The 21,396-nt window shown below is 36.2% G+C and overlaps 1 protein-coding gene across 3 annotated transcripts in view; it reads right to left on the bottom strand.

The window, feature by feature from the left end:
* HOMER1 (homer scaffold protein 1) overlaps nt 1-21,396 on the bottom strand; it is a 118,736-nt gene that overhangs the window by 19,566 nt on the left and 77,774 nt on the right. For all 3 annotated transcript variants that reach the window (XM_046666720.1, XM_046666718.1, XM_046666719.1), the window contains 3 exons: nt 6,340-6,496; nt 2,730-2,840; nt 2,005-2,085 (listed from right to left, as the gene is read on the bottom strand). In XM_046666720.1, coding sequence (XP_046522676.1) covers nt 2,005-2,085; nt 2,730-2,840; nt 6,340-6,496 — 349 coding nt within the window. The remainder of the gene's footprint in view (nt 1-2,004; nt 2,086-2,729; nt 2,841-6,339; nt 6,497-21,396) is intronic.

Here is a 21,396-nt window from a genome sequence, read left to right as displayed (position 1 = left end):
GAAAAAAAACACCTTGGAAATTAGAAAAATTATATCATACTATTCTTAATTTACCCATAACTATGAATTTTCTATCCATGTTCATACCTACAACCCAATTCAATGCAGTGCAATAACAGAAGTTCCTCTACGATTCAAGGGATTTAATGATCTCAATTTTCTAGACTGAACTCATGAATGGAGGTTCAGGCTGTCAGGACTTATGATAAACAGATGTTTAGGTGGCAGGGACCAGGCTACAGAGGAGAAACTTTCTTCCAATTGGAAAAAAACAGAAGTTATTTCTCTGGCTTGGCCTTTTAGAATTCATCTTTAGGTTTTCTCAAAGATTCCTTGTCCTTTTCCAGGTAAGTTGTTTTGATAAGTATTTTTGATATTCAGTGAAAGAACAGGTAAGAATGGATAGTCACAACTCCAAGTGCGGGCTGTAAAACTCAATTACTGCTGAATCAATGATGAAACACATTTAGAAGCTTAATATGAATAAATCATCTCTTGGTTTCTCTGGGACAATGTAAATGTATATACAACAAAAAATTTTTTTAAAGAATTGTTAGGGATGGCTTGGACGCAGTGTGGTAATGCAGAAAGAACAAAGACTTTGGAATGGAAACAAATCCAGGCTTTCACTACTTTCTAGCTAAGCGCCTTGATTAAACTTGTTAACACCTCTGAACTGCTGCCTTCTCTTTGAAAATGGGGATAACACACCTGTTACTGTGTGAATCAGAACTAACCTATGTAAGTGCTTAGCATATGCCTGAATCATAGCAAGACTCAAAAAATGCAGCGAAACCAAATAAACAAAAGACAAAACTAGAGTGAATTTCCCTCACCTCTTCCAGCCCTGATTTCATGCTTCATATTTTAGTTCTACAGCAGGGTTTCTCAACCTTGGCACGACTGACATTTTGGGTTGGACAATTCACTATTTAGCAGCATCTCTGGCTTCGACCTACTAGATATCAGTAGCACAGTCCTAGTTGTGAAAATCAAAAATGTCTCTGAACATTGTTAAATGTCCCCTGGGGCACAAACCTGCCCTCAGTTGAGAACCACTATTTTACGCAGATGATTAAAATGTAGAAACAACATCTAATAGGGCAAACCAAAATAAGTGACCTCATTTTTCCCAAGCTACTGAAAGCGAGTGATGGAAGAGCACGTTTCATTTCATATAAAGAAAGTTTTCTTTATGAAGGATCTCTATTGTCATAGAATTTGACTGTCTCCATTTAAATACAGGTTGGATAAGCGAACCTATCCAAGCCTCAGTTTCCTCATATGACTGTTACATGGATTAAATGCATCCAATCCTGGGCTTTCAGGTCCCACTTATCACCCCTGATCCCAAATTCTTCATTCCACATGTACATTTGTTTCTCCTCCAGACCCTCAAGTGGTCCTCACCCTTCTTGAGGCAGCTAGCCATGGGGCTGTAAGAAAAGTGCCTGAGCTGGCGGGAGGAAACTTGGGTAACAAATTTTGAAAAGTCATCCCTAACTATGGTGACTACCACTGACACAGGATATTCGCAGGTAGACTAGAATCAGGAAGTATACTATGCATCAAAATGTGAGTAAAATTAGACTGAAGAAATAAAAAGAGCACTAACTTGATTTCATTCATTTCATGAATTACTGCTGTAATCCATACTTTAGTTCAGGGTAAAAAAAAAAAAAGAGAATTCCTAAACTGAATAAAATCCATTTGAGAAATTTTCTTTAAATTCAAGGTATTTTTTTATGTTAAACAGTAGAAATTTCTAAAATAATTTACCAAGGACAATTTTAAAATGATCACCTATGATGATCATAAGCTACCTAGATGAAGTTATCAAGTAATTTTCGAAAAATCAAAGATCAGGCATGAATCAGAAGTCCCGGAAAAGAAAAATGATCAAGAACCTACAAAGCGGAGTTTCAGAAAAAAAGCCATTACCATGTGAAAGAATGCCTGATACGTCTCAACGCAGAAATGAACACAAATGGTCCCACAGCTCACCTGCAGTTTCTGAGTCAGGGAGTCCCGCTGCTCCTGCAGCTCTCTGGCATTATCAATTTCTCGTTTTAATCTTTCTATTTCCTAGAAAAAGTAGAAAAAAAGTAGATTAATCTTTTAACAACATTTAAACTACATCAAGGAAAGAGAAAGCCTCATTTTTCCCTGAAATTATTGTCCCTGTCGTTTGAAAAAAATAAAAGCTTTAGAAAACATCCCTTTATACTGACTTTTAGAGAGGTGACTTCATCTTTACACATATGTTGTCTAGTACAGAATGATCTTAAGAAACAAGCAACAAGTCTAACTTGGTGGCTTTGATATAGCACTGCTTAGAAACAACAATCTGAACATTTTAAGGTTGCTTCACGCTTTGTGGATATAATTCTTTCCTGGTATATTAAATCTTTTGACTGGAAACCAGAGAAAGCAACAGCTTGTAAAATTCATTTAACCTCTAATGGTTTTCTGTCGATTGTGTTAATGCAACTCTCATCCAGAAGGCAACAACAGGCGGTGTCACAGTCTGATGGCCTCACCATAATTCATAACAACAGAAACAAAGATGGGAAATATGAACCAGATTAATATCACTCAAGAAAAATTTCATCCTAAAAAACCCCCACCACCTCACTTTATTCCACAAAGTGCCTTTAACTCTGACACAGACTCTAACACTTTATACACGTTAGTAACTAGAGTGAAGACGAGTGAGTAGTAGCAAATACCTCCTCCTTCACTTTCAGCGTCTCTTCCAGTTCCTGTATCGTCTGATTTAATTCTGACTTATGGGTGTGCACTGCATTTGCTTGGCTACTAACACATTCAAGCTCGGTCACCTAAAATTAAATGAGAACACAAATTATTTGACCATTTCAAAGGACTTCTTGCTGAAGATATAATAAGCCCCTGATAGGTGAATAATGAACTTTGAATCCGTATATGAAAATTAATTTTGAGAAATATTAAGACACTCAGGGTAGAATGAATAGATTCTTTAAAGATATGAATTTATGACAAAGAAAAAAGACAACAGGAAATAATTATTTACGTGGCTTGGTCATGAAAAGTTTATTAAAACTTAAATTAAGCGGTTAATGACAATCGAGAATCCTGTAATGAAAGTCTTCTTTAAAAATTTCTTCTGAAAACATATTCAAAATCAGATATAGCCATCTGCCCTCCATCTGTAGCCTTCAAATTACATATGAGTTCTGAAAACTGGCCTTGCAGAAGCGAGTAGTTTTTCAAATACATTTCCAAAATGTAAGAGAATCTGGAAGAAAAGATATACTTAAAACACAACTTAAATCATTACATACTAGAATGACTTCACACAGTTGGGTCTGTTATGGCAAAAGATAACAGTTCTTGAGTCAATAACAATTTACTGAGGGCCCAAAGAGCAAAACAACTTTTAATAAGCACTTGATATTTTTTGAGAAAACAGAGAAGCACATTGTCCCTAAAGTCATATCATCCCCAAAGAGTCAAACAGACAGAAGTCAACACAAACACACACACATACACTACCACAGCTCTTTGCACACATCAGGACCGCATACGTTTTAGTTGACTCAAATACAGTAAATTCTAGACTATTAAAGAAACAGAGCAAATCCCTCTCCCTCACGTTTTTCAAATATCTAAATACCCTCCACCTTCTGTCACTCCACCTCTCCTATCACTTTCTTCCTTTCTATTCATGTACTACTAGCCTTGTGCAGACCCCTATCATCCAGGCCTAAACAAAGAGCAATGGCCTGCCTGGCCAGAGGACTTAATTAGAACCTTTGTCTATTTTTATCTCTTTTGCAACTGCTAACATTCATCTCTCATTGTGTGATGGCTCCATTCAAAGCTTTCAATTGCTCCTCTTTTCTACAATCAAATAGAAACCCTCAGTTCCTCCATATACTAGCCCCAAACTACTTAAGCATCCTCATTGCCCAAGACACTCACTGTGTACTTCCAACTAAAAGCACACAAGTTTCCTTGTCCTAAGAACAAACCATGTTCACATCCATCTTGTTGACTTAACCTGATCGTCCTCTCTTACCTCTGAAAACCATTCAGACTTTACCAAACCCTCAACTCTCAGCTCAGCACATACTTTCTCCAGAAAGCCATTTCTATTTACTCAAGCCCTCCAGACTCCCCTACCCTCTGTCCACAAAACTGGACATCTCTTCCAAAACCTTGGGAATTATTTCCCTATTATTTAACATATATTAGTTTTCTTTGTCCAATTAGATAATAAATTACTTATGAGGAGTTCCACTTCTGATAATGATGGAGCAGTTTTTACTGGATTAACATTCCCACAGATAACAATTCAAATCATGGGCAAAATGTATAAAACAACTGTTTGAAGGCCCTGGGGAGTGAACAAATTGGGCAAAAGACAAAGAATGCAGTCACACTGGGTGAGACTCACATTTAAACGTCTCGTTGCCTGAAGGCACTCTGAGTCTGTCTGAATTGCTGACCAGACCTCAAGCAAAAACCTGTGGTCTCATGTCCCTGAGAAGCCTGAGAATTTGGGGATTCTTCAGAACAGCTGAAACAGCTAGAAATTGAGGGAACTGTATGAAAGAAAGCCTTCAAATAAGCATACAGACTTCCCTCAAATCTCAGGCTGAACCCTGAAGTGAACACGTGTGGGTAAGAAGCCAAGGAGTCCGGGTGGGTGGGAAAAAGCTGGAAGGCTGAAAGGGCTAAGTTGTGGTAGTGCTCACCAGAGAAAAGACAGTTTGAAGTTTGAGCCCCACCAAATCGAATGCCTGGTAAACACCCTAAGCTTCCCACTGAAACCCCAGAAGGGTTATGGCTTAGAAATAAGATTTCCCAGGACTAAGGGATTCACCATAGGATTAAGGGCAAAATAAAAATAAACCAACTAGTAAAGCATAAGTCCATGCCTCCACAAACTCTAAGTAATCTACAAGCAGTTTAACTGCTTGCTGAAAGAAAAATCAACACTATTCAGAGGAAGATAACAGAATCTATGGGCTCCATCATCTCATCTATAATGTCCATATACAGCTGAAAATGAGTAGAGGTGAACGAATAGGAAAAACGCAACCTACAGTAAAGACAAAAATCTCTCTAGACAACCATACAGAAAAGCTGGGAGAATTTGTTGCTAGTATGCCACTAAATACTAAAGAAAGTTATTCATGCTGAAGAGAAATGACATATGATGAAAATTCAAATCTACAGGAAGGGAAGAAGAGCACTGGAAATTATAAACATGTGAGTAAATAAAAAGATTCATTTCTTAAATTCTTTAAAATTCAATGTACTATTTAAAGAAAAAATTCCTTGAGGGCAGAGATTACACAAAAAGGAGATATGATAGCTCCTCAACGAATATTTACTGGCTTATGAGTTAATTATCATAAGGTTATTTTTTGTAGTAAAAAACACATAATGTAAAATTTATCATCGTAACTGTTTTGAGTGTACAGTTCAGCAGCGTTAAGCATATTCACGCTGCTGTGAAATAGATCTCCAGAACTTCTTCATCTCACAAAATGGAAACTACACTCATTTAACAACAAATTCCCTCTTCCCCCTTATAAGTTAACTTTTATACTTAGGATAGAATAATATTTACTCAGGTTTCTTGCTTTCCCTCCTGTCTCTATTCCATTTCTACCTTACTTCCCCTGTCACTCTGATCCTATTACACTCCAGTTGTGCTCTGGTCCTAAGCCCATTGTCTATGCAGTCACTTCTATGGTATTCCTTTTTAAAAGGGAAATTAGTGGCATCTGCTTCCTGCTGGGTGAATGCACATGTTCTGAATAAAAAAAATTCTTTATAAGTAATTGTTTGGGCTTCTGATATTAGGATTTCTGATTTTTCTTTTTCTGCTCCTTATTTCTATTATCAACTTTTATAAAAAATCTATATTGTTCAAATTGTTCTTTCTTTAGAAAACAATAGAATAAAATAATAAAAGCATTATCATTAACTCAGTGCAATGACATGTCAATTCAGTGTCTCAATTTCCACAGGAATTTACAGTTTATATTATTATTGCTATATAGATGAGAATACTGAGCAGAAAGAGGGGAATTACTTACAAAGGTCATACAGCTAATAAGCGGCAGAATAGGAATTTGAAATCAGGTCTTTCGACTCCAAAAGCTGTGTATTCTTCATTCTCACTAAACTGTGGAAAATACTTAACCAATAAAGCCACATACACTACAACCCCTATAAATGTTCTGACAACCAACAAAAATCTCCAGATGTGTCTGTGCTGCAGTTTCCTCTGATGAAGACGATCCGTTAGCCACAAATCCCTATGGACAGCAGCACTGAACTTACCCGCTTGTGCAGACGTTCTGCTTCCTCTTGATATGCAGCGAGTTGCTGCTTCCATTGTTTCACGTTGGCAGTGGACTCCAACAGGGCTGCAGTGAGCTTGGCATTATTTCCTTTGAGGGTGGCCAGTTCAGCCTCCCAGTGTTTGCTGATTGCTGAACTAAAATGAAAGAAAAGAAAATTCTATCCATTACCCTGAATATTGTTACTTTAAAAGGACAGCAGTACTCAGTTCTATTATTTGTTTTATAGTCCATGAATGTTTCAAAGACAACACAAAAAGAATAAAAGCACTAATATTTCATTGAAATGTTCCTAGTTAAGAAAACCTAGCAAGTGTAGAAATATAAAAAGTACCAAAGTAGTAGGCTTAATGTGGAATAGTTCCCTTCATTATGACAGATACAGGAACCTACAGAAGAGTTTCTATCCATTCTCTTTTGAGGAATAAATATTATATTCTGAAAAATATCTATAAACAAAACCTAAAAATGTACTATATTTTTAAAAGCATCAAAGCCTGAAGTACAATTTCATTCCTTCATATGAAACATATGCGGGCACTTCAATGTCAATAACAACATGTAATATAGTATGTCTTTTGAAATTATTTCATCTTATTCAGAATTTTAAAATGCCCAAAATACACACATTTGCTGCAATAAATTGATTTCTGGTCATATGACAGCCTACATCTAGAAACTGGTTATAATGACTTAATTTCTGATAGAATTCCAGTATCACTTAAGAACAAAACTAAAGCAATCTCTTTTTCCTCACTTAATGTTCTAGTCTATAAGTTGCCCAGAGTTAAGTATCTCAACCAAGACAACTTGCTATTACAAGGACAATTCTATTAGTTAGGAAGACCCCTCTCTTGAAAATTCCTTTTGTTACTTCCCAATGAAGAAAAAATTGCCTCATTTAAAGTCTCATTAGTCAACAGTTTACTCCTATTAGTGAAATTCTACTAACTTCATCCCATTAACTAACTTGTGATGAAATAGCCTTCTTTAGTCAGTATTTTAATTTTAATAAGCCATTTGCATCACAGAGCAAATACTTTGATGGAAGGACATTTTATGGTAATTTTAATATATATCACATAAAAGAAAGTCTAGTTTCTATCATCAAGATTTCTAAAGCTCATCACCAGTAGTAAGACACATCAGCATCATAAGATCATTTCTGTGGTATTCTTGCCAAAAATGCATGACCCTCATTCCAATTATGAGAAAACATTATGTAACCCAAACTCAGGAACATTTTACAACATAATTGATTGGTACTCTTCACAAGTGTCAAAAAAGACAAGACTGAGAAACAGAACGGAGGAGACTAAAAAGAAATAATTAAATGAAATATGGGATCCTAGGTAGGTTCCTAGAACAGAAAAGGGACATTGGTGAAAACTAAGATCTGCAGCTTAGTAGTATTGTAAGAATGTTAATTTCCTGGTTTTGATAATTATACTATGGATATGTAAGATGTTAACATCAAGGGAAGCTGGGTGAGAGGTATACAAGGATTCTCTGTACAGTTTTTGTAATTTTTCTATAAATTTAAAATTATAAATTTCTCTATAAATTTAGTTTAAAATGAAAAGTTAAAAAATTTTCTAAAGTTTACCGAGAATATTTCACTAAAACATGAAAGGACAGAATCAAACAGTAAGTTTAAGCTATTAACTTAACACCGCATTTCCATCTTTAAAAAAAAGCTCCTTCTATTTCTTTTGTGGATGGTTTTCCAGATGCAGATTTTCTGAGCAAAGCAGGCACCAATTCACTTGCTCTAAGAGAATTAGATTTTGTTTTCAAACCACCTACCGATTTTTCTGATACAGAGATGAGTTTTACTTAAACGGGCCCTTCAATCTGACAACAAAAATCCTACAAAGAAATTTAAACACTTTACACAAGCAAATATCAAACTCTTTAAAAATTAAAAAGAAAAAATGATTTTGAATATTTACAAAATTGATTTGTTGAAAGTTTCATAATTATAAAGTAAGATTACCAAATGCCTTTAGAGCAGGAAAAAGAACAAAAATGAGGGTGTTTTATATTTTATTTCTCTAGGTTTTATTTTATAATCTATATAGGTAGCAAAGTCTATTAAAACATTGAGAACTCAGCCTACACCACAATTATTTCAATAATTATTTGTGTGATCTTGGACTAGTTTTTCAACCACTCTGATCCTTAGTTCTTCATATGTCAAATGGAGATTAGTCAGGATTTGCACTGTCCAAATGTCAGCCACTAGCTGCATGTGGCCATTTAAATTTAAATTACTCAGAATTAAATAAAGTTGAAAATTCAGCTTCTCAGTTCCATTAGGCACATTTCATGTACTCAGTAGCCACACGTGGCTAGGGGCTACCATACCGGACGGCAAAGATATAGAACTTTCCATCGTCACAGAACGTTCTATTGGATAGTGCTGTCCTAGGTGATCTCTACATTTCTGACTGGTTTTTTTAATTCTGTGTTATGGGCTGAATTGTGTGCCGCCCCAGCCCCACCTCCCCCCACTCTGCTCTGCCCATTAATACACTGAAGTCCTAACTCCCAGTACCTCAGAATATGACTATATCTGGAGAAGTCAGGTTGAATGGGGTCATTAGGGTGGGCCCTAATCCAATATAACTGGTGTCCTTATACGAAGATGAGATTAGGACACAGACATACACAGGGAAGATCATGTGAAGATACAAAAGTATCTGGAAATGATCAAAATGAAGATAATTATAAAAGATGCAAGGCAATTCAAAGGAGAAAGAATAGTCTCTTAAACAAATGATGCTGAAACAACTGTATAACCACACACACACAAAAAAGAATCTTGACTCATATCTCCTATCTTATACAAAAATTAATTCAATAAATAACACTTCCAGAAGAAGCCACAGGAGAAAATCTTGTGACCTTTGGTTAGGTAAATATTTCTCAGATACAACACCAAAAGCATGATCCATTAAAAAAACTGATAAAAGGGATTTCATAAAAACTAAAAACTTCTCTTTGAAAGACACTATTAAAAAAATGAAAAGAGATTCTGGAATGCAAGGATGGGTCAACATACAAAAATCAATGTAATACACACTACTTTAACAGAATGAAAGAAAAAAACACATAATCATCTCAAATGATGTAGAAAAAGCATCTGACAAAATTCAACATCTGCTTTCATGACAAAAAAAATACACTAGAAACAGAAGGAAACTGCCCCGACATAATAAAGGCCATATATGCAAAGCACACAGCCAACATCAGACTCAATGGTGAAAGACTGAAGACTTTTCCTCTAAGATCAGAAGCAAGACAAGGATGCTGGCTTTTGCCACTTCAAATTCAACATAGTACTGGAAGTCTTAGCCAGAGTAATTAGGCAAGAAAAAGAAATAAAAGGTGTCCAAATTGGAAAGGAAGAAGTAAAATTATCTGTTTGCAAATGACATGATCTTATATGTAGAAAACTGTAAAGATTCCACAAAAAAAGCTGTTAGAACTAACAAATGAGTTTGGCAAAGTTGTAGGATACAAAAATCAGCACACAAAACTCAGTTGTGATTCTATACACATCGAACAACCCAAAAGGAACTTAAGAAAACAATTCCATTTAAAATAGCACCAAAAATAATCAACTACTTAGGAATAAAGTTAACCAAGGAGGTGAAAGACTTGTACACTGAAAACTATAAAATGTTGCTCAATGAAATTAAAGATAACACAAATGAATGGAAAGAAATACCATGTACATGGACTGAAAGACTTAATATTGTGAAGGTGTCAATACAACCCAAAGTGATCTATAGATTCAATGTAATCCCTACCATAATTCCAAAGGTGTTTTTTTTGAGAAATGGAAAAATCCATCCTAAAATTCATATGGTGTCTCGAGAGACTCCAAACAGACAAAACAATCTTGAAAAAGAACGAAGTTGGAGGTCTCACATTTCCTGATTTCAAAACTTATCACAAAGCTATAGTAATCAAAACAGTGTGGTACCTTAAGCCTGCATAAAGACAGCCTTACAGGTCAATGGAATAGAGTCCAGAAATAAACTCTCACATATACAGTTAAATGATTTTCATATATATGATCACCATGACCATTCAATAGGGAAAAGACAGTCTTTTCAACCAATGGTGCTGGGAAAATTGGGTATCCACATACAAAAGAAGGAAGTCGGGCCTGTGTCTCACACCATATACAAAAATTAAGTAAAAATGGATCAAAGACCTAAAGAGAAGAGCTAGAACTATAAAACTTACAAGAAGAAAACACACTAGAAAAGCTTCATGACATTAGACTTGCAGTGATATCTTAAATACAACACAAAAAGCACAAGCAATAAAAGAAAAAATAGATAAATTTGGACTAAAGCAAAATTTAAAAATTCTGTGCATCAAAAGACACAATCAAAAGAGTGAAAAGGCAACCCACAGAATGGGAGAATATATTTACAAATCATATATCTGATAAGGAGTTAATATGCAGAATATATAAAGAACTCCTGCAACTCAACAACAACAAAAACCAAACAATCTGTTTAAACATGGGCAAAGGACTTGAACAGACATTTCTCCAAAGGAGACATACAAATGGCCAACAAGCACTTGAAAAGGTGCTCAACCTCACTCATCATTAGGGAAACGCAAATCAAATTCACAATGAGATACCATTTCACACCCATTAGGATAGCTACCACCAAAAAACCAAAAATATCAAATGTTGGTGAGGATGTGGAGAAATTAGAACCCTTGTGCGTTGTTGGTGGGAATGTAACATGGTGCAGCTGCTGTGGAAAACAGAATGACAGTTTCCAAAAAAATTAAGAATGGAATTACCATATGATCTAGTAATTCTACTTCTCAGTAATATATCTAAAAGATGTTTGTACAACAACGTTCATAGCAGTAATATTCTCAATAGTTCAAAAGGTAGAAGCAACTCAAGTATCCACTGATGAATGGATAAACAAAATGTGGTACATACATACAATGGAATATCATTGAGCCTTAAAATGGAAAGAAATTCTAGCACATGCTACAACATGGATGAACCCTGAGGACATTATGCTAAGTGAAATAACCTCAACACGAAAAGACAAATATTATACTATTCTACTTAAGTAAGCTACCTAGAGTAGTCAAATTTATAGAGACAAAAAGTAGAAGGGTGGTTGCCAGGTGCTGGGGGAAGAGACGAACAGCTTCTATTGAATGGGTATAGAATTTAGTTCTGCAACAGGAATAGAGTTCTACAGATTGGTTCCACACAGTGTGAACAGACTTAACACTACTGAACTGTGCACCAAAAAGTAGTTAAGATGATGTATATTTTGCCACAATTTTTTTAAAAAGGGAAAAAAAGGCTACATACTGTATGATTGCATTTATATGACATTAGTAAAAAGGCAAAACTATAGGGACAGAAAACAGATCGCTAGTTGCCAGGGGCTGGGGGCAGGGAGAGAGGCTGCTATAAAAGAGCAGGAGAGAATTTTGGGGGTGACAGAACTCTTCTTTACCTTGATTGTGTTGGTGGCTACACAACTGCACAAATTTGTCAAAACTCATAGAGCTGTACAGTAGAAAGGGTGAATTTTACTGTATATGAATTATACGTAAGTTAAAAAAATAGGGGGCTGGCCCCATGGCCAAGTGGTTTAGTTCACACACTCCGCTTTGACGGCCCGGGGTTTTGCCAGTTTGGATCCTGGGCATGGACATGGCACCGCTCATTAGGCCATGCTGGGGTGGCATCCCACATAGCACAACCAGAAGGACTCACAATTAGAACATACAACTATATACCGGGGGGCTTTGGGTAGAAGAAAGAAAAGAAAAAAAGACTGGCAACAGATGTTAGCTCAGGACCAATCTTTAAAAAAAAAAAAAAAAATCACACCACCAAAAAAAAAAAAAAAGGCTTTCTAAGCACTTTTAGATACTCTTCCTGTGACTGCAGGATTACAAATAATAAGAGCTGGAAAGTAAGGCCTTCTTTGACTGGAAAGAATGGTCTCTAAGCTGCTCCATTTATGTTTGCATTTGTTGGCAGGGAAGAGGCTGGGTGGGTAGGAAACAGGATGGCTGTGACACATAATAAGAGTCAAAAATCAAAAGGAAGGAGGTGAGGGCATCTGGGGATGGTGATAGGAAACAGGAGAGGTAGGATTATAGAGGCAGGGATACACAAAAGAAAGCAATGGGACATAGACAAGGCGTATTTAAAATTGCTTTTGGACAGGACAAAATTGAAATGCCGCCTCTGGAATAAGATAGAAAAAGATGAACGTACAAAGTCTTGATATACTATAACTTGTTTACTTCACATCCATGAACATGCCCTGAGCCTCTAATATATTAGGTAGTGAGATCTGGCCACAGATAAGCCGTCCAATGGATTCCCATTAAGCTTTTTCTTCTTTACTCCGCAGAGCCCCAAAGTACTGCAGACTGCACTTAAACAGGAAAATAAATGTTGAAGAAAACTGTCACATCAAATACCTTTATGCATATTGCAAAGAGTATGATAAACCATAACAATTTGAAACTTAGTCTTGAAAGTACTACAGGAGAGCAGTTTGACGCCGTTTCTGTGTTTCTGCATTTTCTTATTCTTGATTCCAAGGTAAATAAATACATGTTTTTAAGGTCATTTTGCAATATCAACCAAAATTTTATCTTTGTTGGTAAATTTGAACCTTGCCTCCTCTACTTCATGAGCTGCTTCCTCAGTAATCCTTTCCAGAGCACAGTGTGAAATACAACTTAGGAAATAAAATGATTTTGGTTTTTGTAAATCTGCCCTGTTTTCTCTTTATTGCTTCCTCATATATCCTTTCACCATCTAGTATGTTAGAACACCCTGCACAATTCCAGCTTACAATGAATTCCAAAGAGTATCCTGAAGGAAGTTCTGCACATGAGGCATCTGTTATCTCAGATGTGTTTACCCCTTATATATAATTTTAAATACTTTGCACACTTTTGCAATTTTGAAAAAATAGTGTTCCTTTCTCTAAGCTACAACTGTAAGATATCACATGCCTTCCCCATCAGACTGATTTTTAGCAGTAATTAATACCTTGGGATTAATTCTAATACCAAAATTTTAAGTTAGCATCTTACATTCCAGAAATACTTCTTAAAAAATGGTTGGGGTTCTCTGGCTGCTAATTTGGTCCTTTCTTACAGGCACAGTTTTGACAGTTTCACATTAAATAAACTGTTCACAAAGAAACCACTAAATTGTTTAGCTGGAGACACCAGTGAGTCAGAAGAGATATTGAAATACCACTATGATCTCATGTCTAAATGCTGGAATAAGGGGAAAATAACTCTATTCTTGTGACTGTTTGGTAAGGTTTCCCTTCAAAAAGGACCAGCTGGTTTCCTGTTGGCTTCAGATCTAGAAGTCTGATGAGGGAGTACAAAACACTCCAAAAACATCATTTGAAAGGTTCCTTGAACTGGCATTTTACAGTTTTTCTTTATCTAAAGTCAGAGTTCTGGGAGAAAGTAGTAAACTTCATGAAATTAGTTATGTAAAATCTAGAAGAAAAAGTACTATCTAACAAATAAACTATATAACGAAATCAGAGTTTAATGCATGAGCAACGCACTTAACCTGTGGGGTGATACTATATGCAAATGGTCAGTTGCAGAATTTAAGAAAGCTGCCTGGCTCCCATGCCTCCAGGGCCAGGCTCCGCCCCCAGAGTCTCTAGAATGGTAGTCCCTTGCATCTACTTCCTAAGCACGTTAATTATGCAGAACTGTGAAAAATATCCAGATAAGCTTTTAAAAGAGGATTTAAAAATAGGTTGCAATAGGCTTACTTCTTGACACTATTCTCAATATTGGTGGGGAGGTCACTCCCTAACTATGAAAGGAAGAGAGCTGACTTGAGTGCCCCACAATACTGCTTTGTCTCAGGATCCGCCTGTCGCTTTCTCTCCTCACTCACCCTCCACGCTTGTGACCACAGAAGCAACCAACATGGACTTCAACCTACTTGTGTGCCAGATTCTGGGCGAGCTGCTCTCACCTCAGCCTGTTGACCCTAACCTAGTTCCACTTAGAAACTAATGCTTTCTTGAACGGTTTAGGACACAAATTTGTCTTTCTTAATTCAATTTAAGTTACCCTTTTAAAAGAAAGAAATGCTTCTTAAATGAAAACGGAGTAACTGCATTGTTTATAAACAGTATTTATTATCAAAAGGACTTCGATGAGTAGGAATTTTAGGTCCTGCCAGGCAAACGATCTCATACAAAGGGTTTTTCCACTGGAGATAGCTGAAAGCCTTGATTTGCCTAAACGCTTAATGAAGTGTCTCTCAAAGTTTACTGTAATTTTAGCAACTCATTAACTTCCTTATCCTGTGTCCTTTTATCAAGTGTTCCGTTGTTCTCTTCCTTATCCTCCTGTTGGCCCCTGCTTCTACATGCCGCTGCCTCTGACCCTTGCTTTCAATGTATGCCTTGATAATCCCCCAAACCTGACTTTCCAGCTCAGATTCCTTCCCTGCCTCACAATCCATCATCTCTGCACGCAGCCTGGGGTGTCTGGGTTAACATACAACACAGAAACTGATGGCTACTGGTAAACAGATGAAGATATGTTTGCTGATAAACTTGCAAAGACAGCCCCTGTAGTGAACTGGAAATCACTTGGTCATACTCTGGGAAACATGGTGTTTAGAACTGAAATGGAATTTAAGTATTAAAGCTTTTAATAAACAGTGGCTTGGAAGAAAATCTGAGATGAGCCAAGTAGTTTTTAAAGAAACACTGTATCACCAATGTTATTGATAGACCCAAAAGATGATATTGGGTTGAAAAATATGGATATAAATGATAGAGTGAAAAAGTAAATCAGAAGAGCTGGACTCTGAATATGATGAAATTATAGGGACAATTTAACCCATTTATTTCACATATATTACATATGGACAAAAGTGTTCCACAGAAATATTAACGTCTATGTCTAAGTCTGAAAGAGCTGAGATAGTCAGTTTAATTGACAATGCTTTTTCTCGGTAATATATAAAATAATGGTGTGTCTAGTCATCAAAGGCATCTGAAATCAAAAGCATCATCAAAGGCAGGGAAGGAATCTGAGCTGGAAAGTAAGGCTTGGGGGATTATCAAGGCATACACTGAAAGCAGGGGCGGAGGCAGCGGCATGTAGAGCAGGTGCCAATAGGAGGACAAGGAACAGAACAACGGAAAATCACAAAATATACAATATAACTTAGCTCTGGTAAAGAAAATAAATACCACTGACTTTTCTGAGGAAGTTATAAAAATTAATCTGAAACAAATTACTTCAAAATGTATAATGTGTGCCTTTATCAGACTTTAATTAGAAACTTCTGAGTTGTGAAGAATTTTGTTAATTGTATACTTTTTGTTGATTGTCTATTAAGCAAGAACCATTGTGAAACAGTGATTAAAAGCATAGGCTCAGGTACACCTAAAACTAATACAATGCTATATGTCAATTATAACTCAATAGAAAACACAGGCTTAGGACTCTGCTGACTTGGTTCAAATCGCGGCTCCAGCCATTTGCTAGTTATGCGACCTTGGGTATGTCACCTAACCTCAGTAGGTCTCAGTTTCCTCAACTGTAAAATTAGGATTACTACCAACTATCCTCATTGGGTGACTCGAAGAATGAGTCCATATAAAAGTACCCTTGAAGAAAGCACAGAAGAGACACTCAAATGTTAGTACCTTCCATATATGCACAAGCAATAAAGAATCTTGAAGGAATCTTCAAGGAGCTATGAGAAAGCTAAAAAGACTTAACATTAAATATTTTAGAGAGATATTTTTGGTTAATGATGTAAATAACTTAAATAGATGTAATTTAAATCAAACCCACACCAGGTGTGCACTCAATGATTTCTGTCGTCATCCTTAGGTACTATAGATGCATTATTTATAGTAAGTTTAAACCTTTGGTGTAGACCTCAGAATAAACTTAGCAAGCTAATGAAGGAGTGAGAAAATAAGTAAACAGAAATGGTTCTCATAAAGAAGTAAGGTTGATTTCTGATTGTGAAAGGAGAGAAGGGAAGGCGAAATCTGAATCTGATCTATGTTATGTTTACCTCCTGAAAACATCCTGTACTTCAGGGCAGAGTTTCCACTTGATTTTAGAGGGCACAAAAAGCCTAGTTCTGCCTCCATTTTTATTCACTAAAATGGAGGGACCCATAAACTCACTAAAAAGAGGCCCTTAGAAATCCCCTGGCTCCCATGTCTGTCATTCTGGCAATAAGAGAAGCCTATGTACATGCTAGAGCAGCTCTCACTGGAGATGGCTCCAGTAACATCCGCTAACATCGCGCACTGCCTGCCTGGCACACACCTTCTGTGGTCTCAGCCACGTGCCTCCAGATAGCTGTAGCTAAGGAATGGATACAAGGTGAAGGGGCCACAGGTGGTCCTGATTCCACTTCTGCTTTCTGCTTTGACTGTAAGTCCCTACCCACGATGATCTAAAACCTCTAAAGAGATACCCTGTGAAAATTTAAAGCAGCCTATTCTCTTTAAGGTAGGAAGTGTGGTTCCAGCTTTTTGCTCAAAGATATTTATTTGTGAAAGTCTCAAACTACTTTACAGGCATTTTAAATACTTTAACGTAAATCATACTTTCCCTACATCAGTGAACTTGGAGGGTTGGGTGCTGGATGTAACTGAAGGGAGTAAAACCTCTTCAGTGTCCCTACTGCGAGTTGATAAGTGAGAAAAGAATTCACTCAGTGATACTGTGAATTATGCATGTACCACCTTCATATGAGTCAATATTTGTGTTGGTTTCCCTTTTATAAAAACCAATCAGTGACTAAAAACTTTCTTTGGAAATTTATTCAGAGCACGATGTTAGATTATCCGATCAGAGAGATGTCTTCCGGGAAACAGCCTTACATACTAAGTGAAGAATTATGTTTCCCTCGTCTCTTATGAACACACATCTATGTTTTAAAAAATAGTGGGATCAATTAATTTTAAGCCCGTCCTTTTATGTATAGGGTAATAGTATTATAATCATTATACTTTATTCAAGAGAGAAATGAGTATTTTTATGTGTGCATTCATAATTTGATTTAGTTTTGGAAGCTAAGATGCCTGTTTACTTGCAAAGTAGGTCATTTAAGGAAAATCCATCTTAAAAATTGTTTAGCACATTATTTAGTATTGTTGGAGAAAACATTATAAATAAACTCATAGTAACCACTCTCAGTACTGGCAGAATGGAAAAGATGCTATTAAAAGAGATTCTGCCAAGCTAAAGTTGGGTGGAAATACATGGATAATTTTACAGCAAAACCTTTGTTTTCTATTTCTTGTCATGAAAACTTTTCTCTTAGAAATCAGTTCTAATCAATAATTTAATTGACCACGATTTTATACTCAGAGAATTTTTGGATTTTAGTTTAAATTTGTTTTTTGTTTTGTTTTTTGCTGAGGAAGATTCCCCCTGAGCTAATATCTGTTGACAATCTTCCTCTATTTTGAATGTGGGTCACTGCCACAACATGACCACTGACAAGTGGTATAGGTCCGTGCGCAGGAACCAAACTCAGGTCACTGAAGTGGAGGACGCCAAACTCAACCACTAGGGCACAGGGCCAGCCCCTAAAATTGTTTTTTTTTAATTTTACAATTTTTTATATTGTTTTTTGTGAGGAAGATTGGCCCTGAGCTAACATCTGCCGCCAATCTTCCTCTACTTTACATGGGATGCTGGCACAGCATGGCCTGACAAGCAGTGCTAGGTCCCTGCCAGGGATCTGAACCCATGAACCCCGGGCGACCAAAGTGGAGTGCACGAACTTAACCACTATGCACCAGGCCGGCCCCTAAATTTGTTTTTAAAGAAAGCCAGCATCAAAAGACTTAACTTCAAATTACTTAAATATTCAAGTAATAGCATGAACAAAATTTTACTTGTAACTCTTATTGTCTGTTGGTTGAGGCAGACCATCACTACTAATGTCATTTATTTAATGCATATATGAGCTATGGAAATAATACGTGAAAGTGAGGGCCCTGATCAAAAGTATCATGCAAAAGAACTTTAAGCAGGGGGAGATGGTAAAAAGAGAATATAGCTCAGAATTAATAATAGCTTAGTCCAATACTGATTGATTGGCTACTATCAAGAGAGGTCTTTTGGTTTTCCCTCTAAAGCCTGCTTGATCAGCCTGGATGGAGGTAAAAGTCTGGTATAGCTCTGAGAGCCAACTTTACCAGGCAAGAAGATGAAGGCTGGCTGTACGCCAGCTCCAGATTAGCGCAGCCAGTCACGTGTTAGCTGCAGCAAGGGGATACAACTGAAATCTGTCAGGATATTCGATTTGTGTTGTTTTTCTAGTAATACTGACAGATTTGAGCATATCTATCCCATAAACTTAAGTTTCCCCTGATCCAACACCCTCTTTTGTAATCTGTGACTTTGAAAGAGTTTTGCTCTGTGTGAAGCTATTCTATACGATATCAAGACCATTGACTTGAGCTTCATTTATACCAAACTTATGCAACTGAATTTACTAACCCAGGTTATTAAGTCCAAATGCTGTAATGGATGGGGACTTTCTGTCCTCTATATAACACTAACAGAGCTAGGACTTGAATTAAGACTACTGCCCTAAGGTTTTCCAACTAAACTACACGTGCTCTTCCTCTGCTCTATTACTTTATGGATAAAACTGACTATTTACAGTCACACGTAAGTGTGCTGAGAATGCTAAGCAGAGATCACTGAAAAATAAATGACTACATTTCAACTAACTTAGAATATGGATTAATAAAGGTCAGTGATAATCAAATTATGCTAATCAGAAATGAAAATGTGGAAGTTGGGATCAAATCCTTGGATAGTCTGGTAAAGTATGAATTAAACTAATCTAAGTTATTGTTCCAAAGGCCTTTGATATCACAGCAAAGTTTGCAAAACGCAATTCAAAATGGAGAAATGGTTACAAATTTGGATATATAAATAAAGTAGGATTTCTGTATTTCTTTTCAAGGATATGAAAGTAACAGACATGCATGTCACTAAATATTCAAAGTTGAAAGACTATATTAAGAAGATGAATGACTTCATGTTTTGTTTATATTGACATGAGAAGTAAATAATTCTATAACATATAAACGTGAATATCTGTAGAACTACTTCATTCCTTCCTATTAACATTTGCTAGGCTGTTTTCTACAAATGAATGTAGACTCTACTAAAACTAGGCTCTTAGTACTAAATATGCTTCGAGAGGTTTACTTGGTTAATAACAGCTTTTAGAAAACCCAAGCTTGGGAGAAGCTGTTACCATACACATCATGTTCACCCATATTAGTGAGCTTCTCATGAAAATGTCTTATTTTATGAGCTGTGATGACTGGTGATTTTTTTCCTCACCTTTCAACCAGTTAAACTGTATATCTATGATTATTACTGATTTACAGAAAATGCATTGAAGACTTAGGATGCGATGTTCACTGCAGCATTATTCACCATAGCCAACACATAGAAACAACCTAAGTGTCTGTCAAAGGATGAATGGATAAAGATGTGGCATATATACATGATGAAATATTATTCAGCCACGAGAAAGAAGGACATCTTGCCATTTGTGATGAAATGGATGGACCTTGAGGGCATTATGCTAAGTGAAATAATTCAGACAGAGAAAGACAAAAAGTCTACGATATGACTTATATGTGGAATCTAAAAAAGCCTAACGCATAGAAATAGAGACTAGAATGGTGGTTACCAGGGGCTGGGGGTGGGAGAAAGGGGATTGAGATGTTGGTCAAAGAGTACAAACTTCCAGCCATTCAATGAATAAATTCTGGGGATATAATGTATAGCACAACAATTATAATTAACAATACTGTATTACATACTTGAAAGTTGTTAAGAGAGTAGATCTTAAATGTTCTCACCACAAAACAGAAATGGTAATTATGTGACATGACACAGGTGTTAATGCTATGGTGGTAATCATTTTGCAACACAGAAATGTATCAAATCAACACACTGTACACCTTAAACTTATACTATGTTATATGTCAATTAAATCTCAATAGAACTGGAAAAAAATAATAAAGACCTTGGAGAAACTCTACGTAAGTAGATATGGAAAGCTAGCTTCCATGCTGAGTTTTTTCAAGAATTATATTAAAATGACATGACTTGTAGCAACTAACTTCATATGCAACTTAAAAATGTTAATCTTTTGAGAGTATAGTTAAATTGCTCTTTCAGATGCATTTTGTAAAAGTGAATAAAGAAATTCAAGAAGCAAGAACAACTTAAGTTTAGATTCCACTTACTGATATCACTTAACACTACATTCACAGAAGATCTTAACAGACGGTGCTAAACGATATTCTAGATTTATTACACAGTCAGAAGTACCTCCTCATTAAAATTTTTAGCAATTGAGAACCATATGACAAATTCTATAAATTTGGGTATTTACATATTTTGGTTCTTGGGTTCTATTTGGAGAAGAAAGATAAAATAATCAAAGAAGTATGAGTTCATTTTTTATCAATGCATTAAGATTTGCATTTCTAATTTATTTAGTCATGTGATGCTAGCATTTTAATGCTTATTGGATAACTAAACAAGCTACCAGTGTGTGTAATTTCTGAACTTAATTCAAGCAATCAGTGATAGATCAACAATTATTGCCTTTTCTGTGTCTAATATTTTGGGGGATATGGATGTATATGACATTTTTCTCATCCTCAAAGAAAATTCTAGCCTAACCGTAGGAAAAACTCTAATATACAAGGGACAATGAACCAGTCTGATTAACTGATTCAACAAATATTTATTGCACACCTACTATGTGTCAAGCACTCCACCAGACAATGTGAATTCAAGAACGAATAAGCATGGCTATTGTTCTCAACAGGCTTACAAGCTGGTGGACTAGAAATATCTTTTTATCTCTTCCTATTCCCTTGCTCTCTAAGCTACATAGGGAATAGTCCTCTCATTTCTTCCATTCCAGCCATTC

Source organism: Equus quagga, chromosome 7 (assembly GCF_021613505.1).
Source record: "Equus quagga isolate Etosha38 chromosome 7, UCLA_HA_Equagga_1.0, whole genome shotgun sequence".
Classification (NCBI taxonomy): domain Eukaryota; kingdom Metazoa; phylum Chordata; class Mammalia; order Perissodactyla; family Equidae; genus Equus; species Equus quagga.
This window is presented reverse-complemented; position numbering and strand designations above follow the sequence as displayed.